Source organism: Pristis pectinata, chromosome 6 (assembly GCF_009764475.1).
Source record: "Pristis pectinata isolate sPriPec2 chromosome 6, sPriPec2.1.pri, whole genome shotgun sequence".
Lineage (NCBI taxonomy): Eukaryota > Metazoa > Chordata > Chondrichthyes > Rhinopristiformes > Pristidae > Pristis > Pristis pectinata.
Window position 1 is genome coordinate 115,544,135 of NC_067410.1, and position 15,620 is coordinate 115,559,754.

Below are 15,620 nucleotides of genomic sequence, written 5' to 3' on the forward strand. Positions count from 1 at the left end.
CGGCAGACCTAGTCTATATTGGGAAAGTTAATATCCCTACTATGACAACCCTATTGCAACTCTCCACAATAGAACATAGAACAGTACAGCACTGGACAGGCATTCAGCCCACAATGTTGTGCTGATCTTGATGCCAATTTATACTAAATGCCCTCCTCCTATGTATCATCCATATCCCTTCCTATTTATGTATCTATCTAAAAGCCTCTTAAACTCCACCAAAGTGCCTCTTCCACTACTTCCCCCCTCTAACCTTAAAAGCATGTACTCTGGTCACTGCATATTTGTACATCTACATAATCTCACTGTATGTTTGTTCCTCTAATTCCTGTTGACCAACAAGGTGATTATCCCCTTCTTATTTCTCAGGTCCACCTATAAAGCCTCACTGGATGATCCCTCACTAATTTAATCTCGGACTACTGTCATGTTCTCCTTAATAAGAAATGCAATTCTTCCATATTATATTCTGTCTTCTATGTTCTTTTCCATTCATTCAACTTGTTTATATCACCTAGAAATATCTCTGCTTCCTCCTCGCAGACTGTACTGCCTCTTAGCTTTGTCTCACTAGTACAAATTTTGTTAAATGGTGAGAGATTGGGTAGTGTTGATATTTAAAGGGACCTAGATGTGCTTGTACGCAAATCATTGAAGGCCACCATGCAGCTGCAGCAAGAATTTAGGAAGGCATATGGTACTTCAGCCTCTATTACATGATTAGAACCAGAATCAGTATCAGGTTTATTATCACCGACATATGTCGTGAAATTTGTTGATTTGTGGCACCAGTACAGTGCAAGACATAAAGACATAAAAATTACTGTAAGTTACAGAAATAAATAGTGCAAAAGAGAAACAATGAGGTAGTGTTCATGGGTTTATGGGCCATTCAGAAATCTGATGGCAGAGGGGAAGAAGCTGTTCTTGAAACGTTGAGTGTGGGTCTTCAGACTCCCATACCTCCTCCCCGATGGTGGTAATGTGAAGAGGGCATGTCCTGGGTGGTGAGGGTCCTTAATAATGGATGCCACCTTCTTGAGGTACCACCTTTTGAATATGTCCTCGATGGCGGGGAGGGTTGTCTACAACCCTGTGCAGCCTCTTTTGATCCTGCACATTGGAGCCTCCATACCAGGCAGTGATGCAACCAGTCAGAATGCTCTCCACTGTACATCTGTAGAAATTTGTAAGAGTCCTTGGTGACATACCAAATCTCCTCAAACTCCAGCAAATTTATAGATGGCGTTTGAGTTGTGCCTAGCTACACAGTCATGAGTGTAGAGAGAGAGTAGAGCAGTGGGCTAAGCATGCATCCCTGAGGTGCGCCTGTGTTGATTGTCAGTGAGGAGGAGATGTTACTACCGATCTGCACTGAGTAAGGAAGACTTATTGCGATTGTATGGGGCTTGGTGAGGTCGCGCATGGTGTTAAGATGTAGAGTTTGGTCTCCTTACTGGAGAAAGGATGTTCTTATAGAGGGAGTTTAGTGAAGATTCATTAGTCTGTTTACAGGGATGGCATGTGAAGAGAGGTGGAGTAGAATAGGACTGTATTCTTTTGAGTTTAGGAGGATGAAAGATGTTATTGAAACTTATAATATTGCTAAAGAGCTTGACAGGCTAGATGCAGGGAGGACATGTCCCCTGACTGAGGACTTTAGGACCAGGGGGCACAGTTTGCAGATAAGGGGTAGATTTTTAAGTGAGATGAGGAGTAGTTTCTTCACTAAGAGGGTGGTATTTCTTAGTTTATTATACTTGGTCCCTTCATCCAAATTATTGATACAGACCATCAACAGCTGAGGCCCAACCACTGATCCACGCGATACTCAGTGATCAGAGCCTTATACACTGACCCATTTATTCCTACTCACTTCTATTAACCAACACTCAATCCATGTCAATATGTTGCCCCCAATATTATGCATTCCAAATTTGTTTAATAATCCCTTGCATGGCACCTTATTGAAGGGCTTCTGAAAGTATACGTCAAATCAACTAGTTCACCCTTGCCTATTCTCACAAGTCAGACATATCATAGAATCATAGAACAGTACAGCACAATACAGGCCCTTCGGCCCACCATGTTGTGCCGACCTTTAAACCTCGCCTATCCAACCCCTTCCTCCCACATATCCCTCTATTTTAAATTCCTCCATATGCTTATCCAGTAATCTCTTGAATCTGACCAATGTAGCTGCCTCCACCACCACCCCACGCAGCGCATTCCATGCCCCAACCACTCTCTGGGTAAAAAACCTTCCTCTGATATCTCCCACCCATTACTTTAAAGCCATGCCCTCTTGTATTGAGCATTGGTGCCCTGGGAAAGAAGCGCTGGCTGTCCACTCTATCTATTCCTCTTAATATTTTGGACACGTCTATCATATCTCCTCTCATCCTCCTCTCCAAAGAGTAAAGCCCTAGCTCCCTTAGTCTCTCCTCATAATCCATACTCTCTAAACCAGGCAGCATCCTGGTAAATCTCCTCTGCACCCTTTCCAACGCTTCCACATCCTTCCTATAATGAGGTGACCAGAACTGGACACAGTACAAATGTAATATCAAATGTAATTTCTCTTTCATAAATCCAATCCTATTGTTATTGGTATCCTCCTATTACCACTTATTAATAGGTTCCAGCATTTTCTCTACTCCTGTTTTTTGACACTTGATTGAGTTTTTGAAGAAGTAACCAAAAAGGTTGATGAAGGCAGGGTGGTAGACGTAGTCTATGTGGACTTCAGTAAGGCCTTTGATAAGATTCACATGGTAGGCTGATTGGAAAGTTAGTTTGCCTGGGATCCAGGGGGAACTGGCTAATTAGACACAGAATTGGCTTGATGTTAGGAAGCAGAGGGTGATGGTGGAAGGTTATGTTTAGGACTGGAGGCCCGTGACAAATGGTGTTCTCCAGGGATCGGTGCTAAGCCCATTGCTATTTGTCATCTATATCAATGATTTGGAAAAGATTATTCAAGGCATGATTAGTAAGTTTGTAGATGATACTAAAATAGGTGGTGGTGTTGATATTGAAGATGGTTATCAGGATTTACAGAGGAATCTTGATCAGCTGGGTAAGTGGGCTGAGGAATGGCAAATGGAGTTTAATTTGGATAAGTGGGAGAAGTTACATTATGGGAAGACAAATACGGACAAAGACTTATACGGTTCCATTATACCATGAGATGGACTCTTGCCCTCACAATCTACCTTGTTATGACCTTGCATGTTATTGTCTACCTGCACTGTACTTCCTCTGTATTCTGTTATTGTTTTTACCCTGTACTGCCTCAATGCACTGTATAATGAATTGATCTGTACGAATGGTATTAAAGACAAGTTTTTCACTGTACTTCGGTACAAGTGACAATAATAATAAACCAAATGAGATTAGGACTTCCACAGTGAACGGTGGTGTCCTGGGGAGTGTTGTAGGACAGGGGTACTTAGAAGTACAAGTACATGGTTCCCTGAAAGTGGTGTCGTTGGTAGACAAGGTGATGAAGAAGGCTTTTGGCATGTTGGCCTTCATCAGTTAGGGCACTGAGTATAGAAGCTGGGATGTTATGTTACAGTTGTTGGTGAGGCAGCATTTGGAGTATTATGTTCAGTTTTGGTCACCCTGACATTAGATACCATTAAAGATACCATTAAGCTGGAAAGGGTGCAGAGGAGATTTACAAGGATGTTGCCCAGACTCGAGGGACTAAGTTATGGAGAGAGGTTGAGCAGGTTGGGACTTTTTTCATTGGAGCGTAGGAAAATGAGGGGTGACATTAAAGAGGTGTATAAAATCATGGGGGACGTAGATAGGGTGAATGCACACAGTCTTTTTCCCAGGGAAGGGAAGTCATGAACTAGAGGGTATCGGTTTAAGGTGGGAGGGGAGAAATTTAATTGGAATCTGAAGGGCAACCTTGTCACACAGTGGTCAGTTAATGGAATAAGCTGCCAGTGGAAGTGATTGAGATAGGTACATTAACAACATTTAAAAGACTAGCTTGGATGGGAATGCTGGTCGGCATGGACCAGTTGGGCTGAAGAGCCTGTTTCCATGCTCTAAGACTCTGTGTACAGATGACGCGTGAGTAACATGGGGGTCACCTGTTGTTAGGGTATATTTGATATATATTTTTGGACTGTGGAAAACATTCTAGAATCAATAGAAATTTGAAAGCAGTATGTCCACTATTATCATAGTATTCTTGTTCAAAACTCTGGAATGAACACCATCAGGTCCTGGATATTTACAGCTTTTCAGTGCTACAGATTTTTCACTACTAATTTTTGATAATTTCTTTAAGTTCCTCATGGACTGGAGATCTGTAGTTCTTCTCTGTTTTAGTGATATTTTCTCTTCTGTGAAGACAGAAACAATATATATGTTTACTCTCTCTGCCACTTCCTTATTACTCTCTACTCTTATTTCCCTCTGTACATCAATGCTCCTAAGGGCCCTGCCATTTATTGTAGATTTTCCCCTTACATCTGATCTCCCAAAGCCACCTCACACTGGCCCAGTTTAAACTCCATCTGCCACTTCTCTGCCCTGATAGATATCCCATGCATGTTAATCTTGTTAGTAATAGGGTGACTGCTTCATCAAGCACCTTCGCTCTGTCTGCCACAACAGCCAGGACTTCCCAGTGGCCACCCACTTCAATTCCACATCCCACTCCCATGCTGACCTGTTTATCCACAGCCTCCTCTACTGCTACATTGAGGCCGGATGCAGATTGGAGGAACAACACCTCATATTCTGCCTTGGGAGCCTCCAACCTGATGGCCTCAACATCGATTTCTCTAACTTCCGGTAACCCTACCTCTTCTTTTTCTTCCCCTCACTCCTTTGTCTTCCCTTATTCCTGTGGCTCCCTACTCCACCTTGATGACCTGCCCATCTCCTCTCCTCCTCTCCTCCCCTCCTCCATCCTTTATTCCACAGCCCATTACCCTCTCCTCCCGGATTCCTTCTTCTACCTATCACCTCCCAGTTTATTAATCTTCCCCCCTCCCCCATCTACCCACCTTTCCCCTCTCACCTGGGCTCACTTATCAACTGAACTCACCTATCACCTGCCTGCGTGTGCTCCTCCCCCTCCCCCCACCTCCTTATTCTGGCTTCTGCCCTCTTCCTTTCCAGTCCTGATGAAGGGTCTCAGCTCGAAACATCGACTGTTTATTTCCCTCCATAGATGCTGCCTGACCTGCTGAGTTCCTCCAACACTTTTTGTGTATTGCTCCAGATTCCAGCATCTGCAGAATTTCTTGTGTCTTAGTAAAACAGACTATTCCCTAATAAGGCCATGCTTTTCCAAATATGAGTAAATCCTATCCCTAAGAATTCTCTCCAATGGCTTTCCTTCCAGTTATGTGAGTCTCACAACCCTATAATTTCCTGGATTATTCCTATTGGCCTTTGTAAACAAAGAAACAACAGTGGCCACTCTCCAGTGCTCTGGGACCTCACCTGTGGGTAGAGAGGATACAAAGATCTTTGTCAAGGCCCAGCAAATCTCCTCTCTTACTTCTCCCAATAACCTGGGATAGATCCCTTTGGGACTTATCCACCTTAATGTTCTTTAATAGACCCAGCACCACCTCCTTTTCAACATGCCCTAAATTACTTAAACACTGATCTCCAAGTCATTCTTGGTGAATACTGACACAAAGTACTCATTTAGTACCTCACCCATATCCTCTGGCTCCAGTCATAAAATTCTTCCTTTATCCTTGAGTGGTCCTACATTCTCCCTAGTTACCCTCTTGTTTTTAATGTATGCATAAAATGCCTTGAGACTTTCCTTAATACAACTTACCAAGGAAATTTCATAGCCCCTTTTGTCCCTCCTGATTCCCTGCCTGAGTTCTTTCATGATTCCTTTATATTCCTTAAGGGTCCTGCTGATTTAGAGTGGTAGAGTAATACAGCACGAAACAGGACCTTTGGCAGAAAAAGATGCCCATCTAAACCAGTCCCATTTATCTTTGTTTGGCTCATATCCCTCTAAACCTTTCCTATCCATGTACCTGTCCAAGTGTCTTTTAAGTGTTCTTATTGTACCTGCCTCAACCTCTTCCTGGGGCAGTTCATTCCACATATGCAACACCCTCTACATGAAGTAGTTGCCCCTCAGTTCCCTTTTAAATCTTTAAACCTATGACCTTTTGATTCCCTTTCCCTGGGTAAAAGACTGCACATTCACCCATTCTCTGACCATGTTTTATACCCCTCTGTAAGATCACCTCTCAGTCTCCTGTGCTCCTGTCCAACCTCTCCCTATAAGTCAATCCCTCGAGTCCTGGTAACATTCTCATTGCAATACTAGCAATTTTTGCACTCCCCACAGCTCTCAAGAAAGCAACTAAAACCTCATGTCATTTGCAGGTGGCTCCAGAAATAAAGAACTTAACTAAGCTAAAGATTCTCGGTCTGACTGGAAACAGGTTCCGGGCCTTTCCACAGGAGATTTGCTTCATTGATTCTCTAGAGAAATTGTACTTGGGACAAGATCATGGGATGAAATTAACCCATGTACCAGAGGAGATCTCCCAACTTGTGGTAAGAGGCAGAAGACTGTTGGAGTGACTTCTCACTGAGCTGTAGCAGGATCAGATCTGGCTGGATGGCTTTGGAGCACAGTTCTGAGAACTGGTTGCAATTCACCCAATTGCTATCTGAGGCTCAAGGTTCCTACGGGAATGATTGGGACTTCAGAAAAGCACCTAAGGCAAAGTTTTGGTGTGGAGCTCAATATTTCGTTATTTGATGAGGAACAACTTGAGGTATTTCTGTCAGTAAAAATGTGACAAATAGAAATTATTGTGAATTTCCAAGTTGAAGCCTGATTATTATTGGGCCACTATAATAAGCAGTGGTTTATAAATATTTGAATTATTCCATGCTTAGTTGCTCAGTGCTCCAAGGCTGAAACCGATGGACTGTTCAGCACTAATAGTATCCGACAACATGCAGGTCAGTCACCATTGTGAATGAGGCACAGGATAAGCAATGGTCTTCATGAATGCGAATAGATATATGGTTGATTTCTTCATCTGTTATCATTAATACGATAGACTATATACTATCTACTGCTGGCCATGGTGATATTGGTTTGTGTGTTCAAAGTTTCATGCAGAAAATATTTAAAATTTTATCTTGTGCTTTATTCCATCCCAGGCAACATCTTGCTAAATCTTCTTTCCACCTGCTCCAGTGCAATCATATCCTTCCGATGCAGGGGCAATGGATGAGATGTACCCCAGGCTGCTGTGGGAGGCAAGGGTGGAGGTTGCGGAGCCTCTGACGATGATCTTTGCATCATTGATGGAGATAGGAGAGGTTCCAGAAGATTCGAGGGTTGTGGATGTTGCTCCCTTATTCAAGAAAGGGAGTAGAGATAGCCCAGAAAATTATAGACCAGTGAGTCTTACCTCAGTGATTGGTAAACTGATGGAGAAGATCCTGAGAGGCACGATTTATGAACATTTGGAGAGGTGTAATATGATTAGGAATAGTCAGCATGGCTTTATCAAGGGCAGGTCCTGCCTTACGAGCCTGATTGAATTTTTTGAAGATGTGACTAAACACATCGATGAAGGGAGAGCAGTGGATGTAGTGTGTATGGATTTCAGCAAGGCATTTGATAAGGTACCCCATGCAAGGCTTATTGAATAAGTAAGGAGGCATGGGATCCAAGGGGACATTGCAATGTGGATCCAGAACTGGCTGGCCCACAGAAGGCAGAGTGGTTGTTGAAGGGCCATATTCTGCATGGAGGTCGGTGACCAGTGGTGTACCTCAGGGATCTGTTCTGGGACCCTTACTCTTTGTGATTTTTATAAACGACCTGGATGAGGAAGTGGAGGGATGGGTTAGTAAGTTTGCTGATGACAAGAAGGTTGGATGTGTTATGGATAGTATAGAGGGCTGTCATACAGCGGGACATAGATAGGATGCAAAACTGGGCTGAGAAGTGGCAGATGCAGTTCAACCCAGATAAGTGTGAAGTGGTTCATTTTGGTAGGTCAAATATGATGGCAGAGTACAGTATTAATGGTAGGACTCTTGGCAGTGTGGAGGATCAGAGGGATCTTGGGGTCCGAGTCCATAGGACGCTCAAAGCAGCTGGACAGGTTGACTCTGTGGTTAAGAAGGCATATGGTGTATTGTCCTTCATCAATCGGAGAATTGAATTTAGGAGCCGAGAGGTATTGTTGCAGCTATATAGGACCCTGGTCAGACCCCACTTGGAGTACTGTGCTCAGTTCTGGTCACCTTACTACAGGAAAGATGTGGAAGCCATAGAGAGGGTGCAGAGGAGATTTACAAGGATGCTGCCTGGAATGCGGAGCATGCCTTATGAAAGCAGGTTGAGGGAACTCGGCCTTTTCTCCTTGGAGTGACGGAGGATGAGGGGGGACCTGATAGAGGTATATAAGATGATGAGAGGTATTGATCGGGTAGATAGTCAGTGGCTTTTCCCCAGGGCTGAAATGGTTGCCACAAGAGGACATAGGTTTAAGGTGCTGGGGTGTAGGTATAGAGATGTTAGGGGTAAGTTTTTTACTCAGAGAGTGGTGAGTGCATGGAATGGTCTACCAGCAACGGTGGTGGAAGCGGATACAATAGGGTCTTTTAAGAGACTGTTGGATAGGTACATGGAGCTGAGAAAAATAGAGGGCTATGGGTAAGCCTAGTAATTTCTAAGGTAGGGACATGTTCGGCACAGCTTTGTGGGCCGATGGGCCTGAATTGTGCTGTAGGTTTTCTATGTTTCTAGAACTCCACACAGTACTTCAGCTATGGCCTGACCAAAGTTTTATATAGTTGTATAATGACCTCCATGTTCTTATATTATGTATCCTGTGATTAAAATGCCAGCACCTCATATGCCTTATTCACCTGTGCTGTCACCTTTAGAGATCCATGCCAACCACGATGCCCACCCAACTAGTCACAATTTCTCGCGTTCAGCCCATATTCCTCCAGGCCCCTCCCTTCCTTGTACCTATCCAAGTGCTTTTTAAATGACACTGTTGTACCTGCCTCAACCACTTCCTCTGGCAGCTTGTTCCACATACTCAGCACCCTCTTTGTGTGAAAAAGTTGTCCCTCAGGTCCCTTTTAAATCTTTCTCCTCTCACCCTAAACCTATGCCCCTCAGTTTTGGACTCCCTTACCCTGGGGAAAAGACTGTTACCATTCACCTTATCTATGCCTCATAATTTTAAACATTTCTATAAGGTCTCCCTCATTCTCCTATAAAATAAAGACCCAGCCTGGCCAACTTCTCTCTATATCTCAAGCCCTCTAGTCCTGGCAACATCCTTGTTAATCTTTCCTGCACTCTTTCCAGCTTAACCACGTCTTTTTAATAACAGGGTGACCAAATCTGCACACAGTACTCCAAGTGTGACCTCACCAACAACTTATACAACTGCAACATAACATCCCAACTCCTATTCTCAATAAACTGACTGATGAAGGGCAGCATGCTAAACGCCCTTTTCACCACCCTATCTACCTGTGACGCCGCTTTCAACAAACTATGCACTTGTACTCCTAGGTCCCTCTGTTCCATTACACTCCCTAGTGCCCTACCATTCATAGTATAAGCCCTATCCTGGCTCACACATCCAAATCATTTATATAAATAACAAATAACAAGGGTCCCAACATTGACCCCTGTGGCACACCATTAGTCACTGGTCTCCATTCCGAGAAACAACCTTTAACCACCACCCTCTGCTTCCTACCTCCGAGCTAATTTTGAATCCACCTAACTAGCTCTTGCTGGCTTCCATGGAACCTCACCTTCCAGACCATTCTGCCATGTGGAACCTTGTCGAAGGCCTTGCTAAAGTCCAAATAGACAACATCCACTACCCTACCCTCATCTACCCTTTTAGTTACCTCTTCAAAGAACTCTAAAAGATTTGTCAAACACGACTTCCCACACACAAAGCCATGCTGGCTCCTCCTGATCAGACTCTATGTCTATCCAAATGCTGGTAGATCCTGTCCCTCAGAATACCCTCCAGTAACTTCCCCACTACTGATGTCAGGCTGACCAGTCTGTAGTTCCCTGGCTTGTCCTTGATATCCTTCGTAACAACGGAATGACATTAGCCACCTTCCAGTCTTCGGGGACTTCACCAGTGGCTAACGATGAAGCAAATAGCTCTGCAACAGCCTCTGCAATTTCTTCTCTAGCCTTCCACAAAGTCCGAGGATGTACTCGGACAGGCTTTGGGGATTTATCCACCTTACTATGCTGTAAGGCTGCAAGTACCTCCTCCCTTGTAATATGAATATTCTCCAAAACATCTCTACTTGTTTTCCTTCTCTTGAGCAACCATGATTTTCTCCTCAGTAAACACCTAGGAGAAATATTCATTAAAAACTCTACTCATTTCCTGTGGCTCAAGACATAGGCAGCCCTGCTGATCTCTAAAGGGACCAACTCTCTCCCTAGCCACCCTTTTAATATGTCTATAGAACTTCTTGCGATTTTCCTTAACCTTACCTGCCAGATCCATTCCATACCCTCTCTTTGTCTTCCTGATTTCCCTCTTTAAGTATATTCTTAATCATTTTATAGTCATCAAGGGATTCACTCGTCCCTGATCTCCTAAACCCAATGTATTCTTCCTTCTTTTTATTGACCAGAGCCTCGTTATCTCTCATCAGCCAGGATTCCCTAAACTTGCCAAGTTTACGCTTCACCCTAACAGGAACATGCTGCCCCTGGACTCTTGATATCTCACTCTTAAAAGCCTCCCACTTGCCATTCATTCCTATCCCTTCAAACAGGCTCACCCAATCAACCTCTACTAAATCCTGCCTAAATACCTCAAAATTAGCCCTGCTCGAGTTTAGAACATAGAACAGTACAGCACAATACAGGCCCTTCGGCCCACAATGTTGTACCGACCTTTAAACCTCGCCTAAGACTATCTAACCCCTTCCTCCCACATATCCCTCTATTTTAAATTCCTCCATATGCTTATCTAGTAACCTCTTGAATTTGACCAATGTACCTGCCTCCACCACCGTCCCAGGTAGTGCATTCCATGCCCCAACCACTCTCTGGGTAAAAAACCTTCCTCTATTATCTCCCTTGAACTTCCCACCCATTACTTTAAAGCCATGCCCTCTTGTATTGAGCATTGGTGCCCTGGGAAAGAGGTGCTGGCTGTCTACTCTATCTATTCCTCTTGATATTTTGTACACCTCTATCCTGTCTCCTCTCATCCTCCTTCTCTCCAAAGAGTAAAGCCCTAGCTCCCTTAGTCTCTCCTCATAATGCATACTCTCTAAACCAGGCAACATCCTGGTAAATCTTCTCTGCACCCTTTCCAACACTTCCACATCCTTCCTATAATGAGGTGACCAGAACTGGACACAGTACTCTAAGTGTGGTCTGACCAGAGTTTTATAGAGCTGCATCATTACCTCGCTGCTCTTAAACGCGATCCCTCGACTTATGAAAGCTAACATCCCACAAGCTTTCTTAACTACCCTATCCACCTGTGAGGCAACTTTCAGGGATCTGTGGATATGGACCCCCAGATCCCTCTGCTCCTCCACACTGCCTAGAATCCTGCCATTAACTTTGTACTCTGCCTTGGAGTTGTCCTTCCAAAGTGTACCACCTCACACTTCTGCGGATTGAACTCCATCTGCCGCCTCTCAGCCTAGCTCTGCATCCTATCATTGTCCCTCTGCAGGACCATAACCTGCAGACCTGTCCTATCCTTTGCCATCACTATCTTAAAACTAATAGAATTATGGTTGCTAAAGCCAAAGTGTTCCCTAACTGTCACCTTAGTTGCTTGCCCTGCCTCGTTCCCCAAGAGGAGGTTCAGTTTTTCAATGGGTTGAAAGCATCTTGCCTAGGTAAATTGGGGCCTCTGTATATTGACTCATGATTTTATAAATTTATATAAGGTCATTCCTCAGCCTCCTATGTTCAAGGGAAATAAGTCCCAGAGTCCCAGCTTGTCCAGCCTCTCCTTATAACTCAAGCCCTCCAGTCCCTGTAATATCTTCATGAATCATTTCTGCACCTTGTGATTTCCTTCATCTCCATGGACACTTTTATACTGATGTTAGTTGATGCTGCGGAGAGAGTTTCTTTCACATCTGATGCTCTTCCTAGTGATCAGCATTGTAATATGTGGCAGCTGTGAGCTTTATAATCAGCTCCTGCTGGGAACTGCACAGGTTCTATGTCCAAACCACTACTGCTTCTAACAAACTTTTGCCCACTTTCACAATTATTTGAGGGAGGGTCTAACTTAGTACAATTTTCAGCAAATATTTAGCATACCAAAAGAAGATGAAATCCAATTTCAAACTATCTTAATTAAAAAGCCATCACTGACATCAGGGGCTTTTCTGAAAGTTTCCAGTCACCATGAAAGTTAGGGAATATCTACTCGCAGTGGATCCCTAAAGCTTCTAACTTGGAATCATATTTGATCAAGTTGTACTACTGTTAGAGAAGGAAAAGAAAGCATAGTAAAGCTTAATATTCCAGAGATCACAGTCAATCTAACTACAGCCTGAACTTGTTTTGTGTTTGCAGAACCTGAAGGAATTGTATATTGAAAACAATGAGATTGAGTTTTTGCCATCAACAATTGGGTTGCTACAGAACCTGACCGTGCTTGACTGTCATGAAAACCGTCTGCTGAAGATTCCCGACTCAATATCAGATATTCACGGTACACAGTTCCATCTTCCCCTCAGCTCAGTGTCAATCTCCAGCCCAGGCTGAGGATAGCTCAGGAAGTGGAAATAATTCTTCCAGTAAATTCAGAGAAAAATTATGAGAGCAATATTTGAGGATCAGTTCAGAACTGCAAGGCTAACCAGTTATAGGAATGGAGAATCATAGACTCACCAGCATAGGAACAGACCCTTTGGCTTAATGTGTCCAAACTGGCCAACAAATTGGGTGGGTTAGTAGGTTTGCAGACAATCCAAAGATTGGAGGTGTTGTAGACAGTGTAGAAGTTTGCGAAAGGATATAGTGGGATATGGATCAGTTGCAGATATGGGCGGAGAAATGGCAGGTGGAGGTTAATCTGGCCAAATGTGAAGTGTTGCACTTTGAGAGATCAAACGTGAAGAGACAGTACACTGTTAATGGCAAGACCCAAATAGGGTTGATGTACAGAGGGATCTTGGAGTCCAAGTCTATAGTTCCCTGAAAGTGGCTATACAGGTTGATAGGGTGGTAAAGAAGGTATATGGCATGCCTGCCTTTATTGGTTGAGGCACTGAATTCAAGAGTTGGGAAGTTATGTTGCAGCTTTATAAAACTCGAGCTAGGCCACATCTGGACTATTTCATTCAGTTCTAGTCGCCCCATTATGGGAAGGATGTGGAGGCTATGGAGAGGGTGCATAAGAGATTTACCAGGATTCTGCCTGGTTTACAGGCACGTGCTATGAGGAGAGGTTAGACAAACTTGGACTGTTTTCTCTGGAGCAGTGGAGGCTGAGGGGAGACCTGATAAGATTATGAGATGCATAGATAGACAGCTGGTATACTAGAGGGCATGTATTTAAGGTGAGAGGGGGTAAGTTCAAAGGAGATGTATGAGGCAAGTTTCTTTTTTACACAGAGTGTAAAAACAGACTGGAATGTGCTGCCAGGGATGGTAGTGGAGGCAGATATGATAGAGGTATTTAAGAGGCTGATAGATAGGCACATGAATGTGCAGAGAATGGGCCCGGGGGTGGGGGGGGGGCGCGCGGAGATATGCACATTGTGTAGGCAAGAGGGATTTGTTTAGTTAGGCATTTAATAACTAGGTCATGGCTATCCCTCAAGGTCGAGGATGATGGTCTTCGTTCCATTGATCTATTTATGGGCTCTCAAGCCCACGGAGCGGAGATGCCTGTGCATGTATTTGTTCAACGTGTACTTGATGTTGCACTACAAAAAGCACACAATACTTCACAAATCAACCAACTGATTCCAATGGCGTGGAAACCTTGACAATTGGAGCTGATGGATTTGATGCAGCCTTCATCTGCCTTCACAGCCGTTGAGTTCGAAATAACTTCGTCCGCCTGTTCCACCGTTGAAATTACCAGGTTAATTAGTTCGGCACAACATCGTGAGCCAAAGGGCCTGTTCCTGTGCTGTACTGTTCTATGTTCTCCCCAGTCTCTCTGTATAACTGAAGAGCTCCATCACCAGCAACATCCTGGTAAAACTCCTCAGCACCCTCTCCAGTGCAATCATGTCTTTCTTAGAGTGCCTCAATCAGAAATGCACAGAATATTAGAACATAGAACACTACAGCACAGTACAGGCCCTTCGGCCCACAGTGTTGTGCCAACATTTTACCTGCTCTAAGATCTATCTAACCCTTCCCTCCCACATAGCCCCCTATTTTTATATCATTCATGTGTCTATCTAAGAGTCTCTTAAATGTCCCGAATGTATCTGCCCCCATAACCTCTGCCAGCAGTGCGTTCCACGCGCCCACCGCTCTCTGTGTAAAAAACTTACGTCTGACATCCCCCTTATATCTTCCTCCAATCACCTTAAAACTATGTCCCCTCATGTTAGCCATTTTATTGGCCCCAGTTATTGGCCTAACTAGTACTTTATACATTTGTACCATAACCTCCCTGCACTTAGTCTATGCCCTAGCTAATGAAGGCAACAATCCTGTATGCCGCCTTCTTCACAATATCTACCTGCACTGTTGCCGTCAGGGATCCTTGGACAGGTTCACCAAGGTCCCTCTGTTCCTCAATATTCCCTAGAGCCTTACCCTCAATTGTGGATATCACATCCTTATTAATCCTTCCAAAAAGCATCTCTATGCAATTTTTCAAGATTCAATTTTTTTCTGCCATTGTTCTGCCCCTCTCACCACCTCGTCAATATTGTTCTGTAGCCTGAGACTCACTCCTTATCTATTAACAACAGCAATTTGTGTGTCATTTGTGAAGCTCAATGAATCATACAGCGTAGAAATGGGCCCTTTCAGCCTGCCTTGTCCACGTCAACCATGATGCCTATCTATGCTAAACCCATTCGGCCTGTATCCTCTATGCCTTTCCTATCTGTGCACCTGTCCAAATGCCTTATAAGTGTTGTAATTATGTCTGCCTCCACCACCTTCTCTAGCAGTTCATTCCAGATACCCACCACCCTCTGTGTAAAAAACCTAGCCCTTAGATCTTCGGGTCACACTGCATGGAAACAGGCCCTTCGGCCTAACTGGTCCAAGCCGACCAAGATGCCCATCTAAGCTAGTCCCATTTGTTCAAGTTTGGCCCGGACCCCTCTAAGTCTTTCCTATCCATGTACCTGTCCAAGTTCCTTTTATATGTTGTTAATGTACCTGCCTCAACCACTTCCTCTGGCAGCTCCTTCCAGATATGGACCACACATGTAATTTTTTTTCACACAAAAAATTTAATTTTAAGACAATAGTTTCAGACAAGTGTCTCACCCACAAACTGAATTTGAAATTCTACCAGGACCTTAAGGGTTCCTTTACTCTAAGATTATTAATTAATCCTGCATCGTTGCATAATAGCCAGCTCCTTGGTTGGTTCCTCAAGATTTTGCTTTAAGAA

General features: G+C 43.9%; 1 protein-coding gene across 3 annotated transcripts in view; it reads left to right on the forward strand.

The window, feature by feature from the left end:
- The window catches only part of LOC127571774 (leucine-rich repeat and IQ domain-containing protein 4-like), a 33,489-nt gene that overhangs the window by 8,688 nt on the left and 9,181 nt on the right, over positions 1-15,620 (forward strand). For 2 of the 3 annotated variants that reach the window (XM_052018467.1, XM_052018470.1), the window contains exons 3-4: positions 6,394-6,567; positions 12,599-12,737. In XM_052018467.1, coding sequence (XP_051874427.1) covers positions 6,394-6,567; positions 12,599-12,737 — 313 coding nt within the window. The remainder of the gene's footprint in view (positions 1-6,393; positions 6,568-12,598; positions 12,738-15,620) is intronic. The other variant, XM_052018468.1, reaches the window with a different exon arrangement.